General features: G+C 47.6%; 1 protein-coding gene across 3 annotated transcripts in view; it reads left to right on the top strand.

Annotated features, from left to right (window-relative positions):
• The first annotated feature begins 2648 nt into the window (after window positions 1-2648).
• LOC110523832 (tetratricopeptide repeat protein 28-like) overlaps window positions 2649-7476 on the top strand; it is a 101808-nt gene continuing 96980 nt past the window's right edge. For 2 of the 3 annotated variants that reach the window (XM_036977519.1, XM_036977518.1), the window contains exons 1-2: window positions 2649-3004; window positions 4251-4619. In XM_036977519.1, coding sequence (XP_036833414.1) covers window positions 2975-3004; window positions 4251-4619 — 399 coding nt within the window. In that variant the 5' untranslated portion in view covers window positions 2649-2974. The remainder of the gene's footprint in view (window positions 3005-4250; window positions 4620-7476) is intronic. The other variant, XM_036977520.1, reaches the window with a different exon arrangement.

The following is a 7476-nucleotide window of genomic DNA, read 5'->3' as shown; positions in this document are numbered from 1 at the left end:
CACCGACCACAGTGCTCTCAGAGGAACTGCTTTGGCTTCTCCCACCGACCACAGTGCTCTCAGAGGAACTGCTTTGGCTTCCCCCACCGACCACAGTGCTCTCAGAGGAACTGCTTTGGCTTCTCCCACCGACCACAGTGCTCTCAGAGGAACTGCTTTGGCTTCTCCCACCGACCACAGTGCTCTCAGAGGAACTGCTTTGGCTTCTCCCACCGACCATAGTGCTCTCAGAGGAACTGCTTTGGCTTCTCCCACCGACCACAGTGCTCTCAGAGGAACTGCTTTGGCTTCTCCCACCGACCACAGTGCTCTCAGAGGAACTGGTTTGGCTTCTCCCACCGACCACAGTGCTCTCAGAGGAACTGCTTTGGCTTCTCCCACCGACCACAGTGCTCTCAGAGGAACTGCTTTGGCTTCTCCCACCGACCACAGTGCTCTCAGAGGAACTGCTTTGGCTTCTCCCACCGACCACAGTGCTCTCAGAGGAACTGCTTTGGCTTCTCCCACCGACCACAGTGCTCTCAGAGGAACTGCTTTGGCTTCTCCCACCGACCACAGTGCTCTCAGAGGAACTGCTTTGGCTTCTCCCACCGACAACAGTGCTCTCAGAGGAACTGCTTTGGCTTCTCCCACCGACCATAGTGCTCTCAGAGGAACTGCTTTGGCATCTCCCACCGACCACAGTGCTCTCAGAGGAACTGCTTTGGCTTCTCCCACTGACCACAGTGCTCTCAGAGGAACTGGTTTGACTTCTCCCACCGACCACAGTGCTCTCAGAGGAACTGCTTTGGCTTCTCCCACCGACGACCGTGCTCTCAGAGGAACTGCTTTGGCATGTGAGCGATGACGACTACCTCACTCACGTTTCTTCACGAAGTGCTTCATGCAACATACAATGTCAACTGGAATAGAGTCTGATCCTAACCCATTCCTCTCCGTTGCAGGTGTCAACAGGATGAGCTGTCTCTGTGTGCTGCGGTCCATCCTTCCAGCCTCTCAAACTCCACCCACCCGGACCCTGACCTAGAGGAGGATGGCATGGTTGACAACACCACCCCCATCTCCTACTCCTCCTCCACCTTCACCTCTCCTTATGTTCCCACTTCCAACACTCCCTCCAGTGCTGCTCCAGTCGACCTCACCACAGGGGGTCAGAGTGGACCGTCAGGCCCAGTAACTTCAGCTGTCCCGTACAATAATATTTGTCACATTCTGTCAAATTGAAACACATTGTGTGTACAGGGTCAGACAGTGAAGGACAGCCCTACTAGTTGTGTTAGCAGTTGTCGCTTAATGTTTGATGAAACATATGGCAGTAGAAGTACTGTAGATCAGTTGGGCAGCAGTGGGAGTGTGCTTAAGTGTCTGTCTGGAGCTCACCCCCAATATGTTCTCGTCTTCTGTCCGCTCTAGACTGTCCGAGGGTCTATGGAACAATATGTTCTCCTCTCCTGTCCTCTCCAGACTGTCTGAGGGTCTGGTTCAACAGAAGGAGTTGTCTGGGGTTCAGTCTGTCTTGCTGGAGCACGTCTCTCTGTCGTGTTTCACAGTACAGCCACAGGACTGCACACAGGGGACACGGTCGGGACACTACACACTCACAGACACACACACACTGCACACATGCTGTCTCTCTCGCACGGCACGCACACACGGGAGTTTGTAACCGTCTGTCTCCTTGCCTACAGCTGTTCAGCTGCTCTGGTAAAACCCTCTCCCACTCTGCTTGAGCAGCAGAGGAAGACTGGTGGAGACATCGAGGAGCCAATCTTTAGGGCCCTGGACAACATGTCAGGAGGGCCAACTGACGGGCCCAACACCAAGGATTACACAAGCTCCGCCTCAGGATGACAAAACCCAACGTGCACTAGACCAGGAAGCGCAAACAATGTGCTTTAGTAGGCGATGCAGTGCCAATGTGATGTAGTGTTGCCTGATCTATTTAGGCACACCATTTATTTGATTTGATTCAATTCGTTTATTAGTCATATGCACAGGGTACAGTGAAGTTCTTAAGCCCCCGAGCTCCAACAGTGCAGGTCAAAAAGAGATGTACAAATACATATATTTCCTCACCCAGGCATATGAATACTAACATAGTAGTTATACAGTAAATAGTGATAGTAGTGTCAGGGGCTGTTGTGGAGGGAAGACCATGTTTCAAGTCTATAGTGTACAAAACGGTTTATTTTCAACCACTGTCTGCACTCAGCATTCATGACTGTAACTTAACCACTGTAAGTTGTACATTGATGTTACTAGTATAAGAAAACACATAGTTGTCAAATACAAACAGTGTTTGGATGTCCTGTTTTTATTTATTATGTCATTGACATTTTAGCAATTTCTTAAATGTACCCCAAAATAAGGCATAACCAGAATAAGTTACTGAAATGCAGAGGGGATGTTGTCTGTATTGTCTTTTTCTAGATTTCTTCTTCATTTGTTTATCACCCTTTGATTCAAGGCCATTGTGCAATCGACTTTTGAGTAAACTGCACCTTGTGTATGTTTATTTACTAAGAGGATTGCAGAAAGTAATGATCTATTACCAAAATGCTGTAGGAACAATACCCACAGCTCCACAGTGGAATGAATAGCTGCTAGGTAACTCAACCCCTCTCTGATGTCACCACGAGTAACTGAGACCTGGAGACCGACTGGAGCTTGCATCCGTGGAGCTCGAGCCTACGGAGACACGCCTCCACCGGCCACAAATTCCGTTACTCGGGGAAAAACGGATTTGACAACATGGCGCACTTTCTGGGAAATAACTTTAGTTAGTTCGCGACCGGTAGAGTGGGAATATCGCATGATTGTTCACTTTTTTGAGGTCCATGAAAACAGAATGGTTGGAGTTCCTTCCTACTACATTGTTGTGTGAGATCGCACTGTTTCTCTGTCCTGTTTGGGAAGCGGACTGCATGGGATGAAAGTTTTAAGTTGCTGCCGCTGAGTATAAAACTAGGACAGGATGGAGAAACATCGACCGATGAAAGAAAGGGTAAATATAACTCAATGACCAAAAAATATATATGTTTATTTTACAAAGCAGAGACTATGGGCTATATATCTAGCTGCATTATAGGCTGGCTAACCCATCAACATCAACCAAAGCGCTTTGATGATGCGTTTGATGTTGTGTCCAAGTGACGCAGCTATTCAGCCCATACCGCGCTAGTATGTAGCACATTGCATTTCATAGCAATTTAGTGGAAAATAAAAGAGGCCATGTTACAGTATTACTTTAATAATAAGACAAGATACAAATGTAACATTCTTTTTTACAGGTGGTGTGTTACTTGGGTGACAAAGAGCACGTGGTGGTTGAGTCTTTAGTGTGTCTCTCTCGCTCTCTTTGTCAGAGGAGGTCCCTGGTTTCATTCTCTCAGGAATGTGTTTCTCCCTGCTGACCTGGGCTGAGCTGGGAGGGGGAGGAAGGGACATGGAAGTGGTGTGTGTGTGTGTGTGTGTGCGTAAGTGTGTATGCATGTGAGTGTGTGTGCTTGTGAAGAGGGTGTTCTTGTACTACTGTTCCAACAAAACAGTTTTGACTAATGCATACAAGCCTATTGGCTGTATACACAGGTTGAAAAGCTTCTCTCGCTCACTCTCTCTCTGTCTCTTTCGCTCTCTCTCTGTGTCTCTCTGTCTATCTCTCTCTCTCTCTGTGTATTCTCAGTGGAAACTTCCTACTGTGTGAGTTAGTGCTCCAATCAGCTGTTTGGACAGAGAAAGCCACTGGGACTGTGTGTGTGTGTGTGTGTGTGTCTGTGTGTGTGTCTGTCTGTGTGTGTGTGTGTGTGTGTGTGTGTGAGAGAGAGAGAGCGAGCGATAATGACAGCCTTGGTGTAAGTCATTCTGAAAGGACAAATCTGGCAACAGCAGATCAGGGAGGGAAGCAGCTTTTCTAAGTTGAGGCAACAGAGGGCTAACCTCAACGTACACGCACACAGTCTTGTACAGCTAACCTTCAGTACCATTCAAAAATCTTACCCTAACCTTAACCCTAAAACCTAAACCTGACCCATAAGAATAGTTAAACACACACACACACACAATATCAAATGCAGATATAAATATTGCTTTAATGTTTTGGTGGAACAGATTAGAATATCAGATGTTTATCAACATGGTTCTCTGGACTGTAAAATGACTTTAACGTTGAGAAAAATGTGTCTGATTGAATGAAAAGATAACTGACCACTCTTCCCCACATTTCTCTTCTTCCTCCTCCCTCTCCATCTCAGTTCTCACTCTTCGGCCCTCGCTCTTCTACCCGAGCCACCAACCCTCCTTCTTCGTCCTCTTCGTCCTCTACCTCTGCTCGCCCCATCCCTCCCCCTCTCTGCCAGACAGACCCTCATCCTTACATCCCTCCCGGGCCAACAATCCTTTCTAAGGCAGAGTTTCTGGAGGCAGTACGTCGCAGTAACCAGGCATGCCAACGGGGGCAGTACAGCCTGGCAGTGCAGCTCTACGGGGAGGCCCTGTCTGCTGACCCTCAGAACTGCATCCTGTACAGTAACCGCTCTGCGGCCCTTCTCCACCTGGGACAGTACCAGACCGCCCTGGACGACGCCCTCAAAGCCCGCCTGCTTAACCCCAAATGGCCCAAGGTAGGACTGGCTTTATTCAAGTCTATACTAGCACATACAGCCGCTAAACAAATGAGAGAGAGTGTGAGAGAGAGTGTGAGAGAGAGTGTGAGAGAGAGTGTGAGAGCGAGTGTGAGAGAGAGAGAGAGAGTGAGTGAGTGAGTGAGTGAGTGAGTGAGTGAGTGAGTGAGTGAGTGAATAAGTGATCTTTGTAAGGAGTCAGAACCTAGAAAGGCTTTTCCAGGCTGGCTCTGTTATCTCTCTCTCTCTGGGTCTGGGCCAGCTCCACTCCACTTCCCCTCTCTATACTGAAGAGAATAGACGGAAGCTGCTTCTGGGTGTGTGTGTCGTAGCAGTGGTCCTGCTGCTGTATTCTCTGTGGGTCAGTGTGAAGGTCAGGTGTAATGAACTACCACTCTGAGAACGTTGCTTACCTCAGCCTGGCCTCCCTCTCTTTTCCTTTCCTTCTGCTCTCTTGTATTTTCTTCCCTCTTTCTGTCAGCCTCCCTTCCTCCGGTCGCCAATCCGCTGCACCCCTGTCAACTTCTGTGTTGGCACAGCAGGCCACACACACACACACACACACACACACACACACACACACACACACACACACACACACACACACACACACACACACACACACACACACGGTAGAGTTGGGTATGGGAGCTGAGAGGCAACAGGGAAAACAGAAGCAGGGGCACAAAAGCATAGTGAATAGAGGTGTGTGTGTTGTGTGTGTGTAAGGCGCACAGACGTTGTTTTTCTTGTTTTTTCTCGTCTTTCTCTCCTTTTGTCGGTGTGTTTCGTGCTCCGCTTTAACTGGTCTTTGTCTCTTTGTCATTTAGATGGAGCCGTGTCGCAGGAGTGAAAAGCCTTGGAGTGTTTTTCTCCCATACAACCTTCCTGTTTTCTCTCTGGAGCTCTTTGCTGTATGGGAGTTACCCTCTCCTCTTTCAGCCTTCACTGGGTTTCTGTATAGTTGTTGCTAGGCAGATTGGCATATTGAAAGAGGCTTTTTCACTTACAGGTGCATTGAGCACCCAGGGTTCACAGTGGTGAGAAACTAAGTAGCCCAACTTAAACCTTATATGCCTCTTGATTTCAATGGACAGATGGATGGAGCTTAGAAAGACCATGCAGTTTGAAAAAAAAAGTATCTTTCTGATGGATTATTGACTGACTTTTCTGTCTATACTGGTCCTTTCTCACCAACCCTGGCACCCACCCTGGCTCTGTTGTTCTGGAAATCTCTCTCTCTCTCTCTCTCTCTGAGTTGTTAAGCTCTCCAAACCATACCATGTTCAGCTCTTTAATTCAGTCATGGTCCCTATGAAAGGCTTTGAAGTGGTCAGTCTGTCACTACAGATTTACATATGAAGGCCCATATGTATCCTGAAAGGTCTGCCTCGTGAGACAAAAACTCTGGGAGTGTGTTTGGCTGGACATGTTCCCGTGTAGCTTTCACCTTTTTGAAGCAGCTTTCAGGCCCACAAACATCAAAACACCACAACTATTTAGGTTGGGCAGTGATGTTGCATCATAAACACCAGAGGGCAGTATTACGTCATGTACAGAAATACCTTTCTCACATGACACACAATCACACATCAAATATAGTCCTGTATATAAAACCCACAAAATGCACCATTCATGCAAATAATTCTAAATCCCAATCCACTGTTTCAGGTCAAGGGTACACGATACAGGCTTTGAATAAAACAGTTATGGGCACTGAATTGGTGTAGGCCTAAATGCATATGATTGGTCGTTAGTTGTGTGCGTGCTGGGGTTTAAAAAAAAATGCATGCACTCCTAAACATTTAGTTCCACATGCAACAGAACGCTTAAAAACAGCATCCTCTCCTCTCCTATTAAAAGACTAACACCAGATGATGACAGTTTGCAGCCTCTCATCCGTGAGAGTGTGATAACGTGATGAAAAGCGCACATCATCAGCATCTATTTCCTGCTGTCACACTCACACTAATGCACGCACACACACGCACCCCTCTAATGAGCCTCGGTGCGGGCTAGCACTATAGTGGGCTTAATTGGTTGTTATTAATTGGGAGATGTTCTTACACACTTGCGCGCACGCACACACACACACACACACACAGACATCTGCTCACACACAGCCAGAGCCTACCAACTCTGCTTTCTCAGCGAAGCACCCCAATCCCTCCTCTCTGCCCACCTTTCTCTCTTTCTCTCCCACTCACACAGTTGGGTTCCTTTGTAGAGTGGCAGTGTGGAGGAAGGAGACATTTGGAGAGAGGGATGGATTGGTCATTAAGGGGGGGGGTAGGGGAAAAATGAGACGTGAGGAGAGAGGTGGATAAATGTGAAAGAGAGAGTAAAAGTGGAAGAGAACGCGAGGTGGAATACAAGTTGTTATTAAACAGTTGGATAATTATAACCTTTGTGTTTCAGTGGCCTTCATACAGAGTGTGAGAGGGTTTACACTTCTGAATGTATTGTCAGCTGGAAAGGGTTTGGGCTTTAGTTTTAATCCTGACCATAAGCCCAGTTGTACACCAGTCTCTCTACAGCAGCTTTTCCCAGCGTTCCCATTTCAGCAGCCCAGAGGAATGCAGCCAGTGTCCCATATTCTCTGTTTTGGAATTCTGTTCTCTGTGGTGGATTTGGGAATTCCCCCGGTACCTCAGCCTTTTCCGGGAAGCTTCTGGAATAAGAATCTGTGTTCTTCTAAGAGGAGATTGGTGCTGGTGCTGCCATAATAGAGAGAGGGGAAGAGGGGGGGGAGAGAGGGGGAGAGAGATCAGTATGTAGCCGCTAATAACTGGGTGTGTGAGTCTATTTCCAGACGAGGATTAATGAACAATCACATATGATGGGTAATTAAAGGGAA

The sequence above is a fragment of the Oncorhynchus mykiss genome, chromosome 5 (genome assembly GCF_013265735.2).
Source record: "Oncorhynchus mykiss isolate Arlee chromosome 5, USDA_OmykA_1.1, whole genome shotgun sequence".
Classification (NCBI taxonomy): domain Eukaryota; kingdom Metazoa; phylum Chordata; class Actinopteri; order Salmoniformes; family Salmonidae; genus Oncorhynchus; species Oncorhynchus mykiss.
This window is presented reverse-complemented; position numbering and strand designations above follow the sequence as displayed.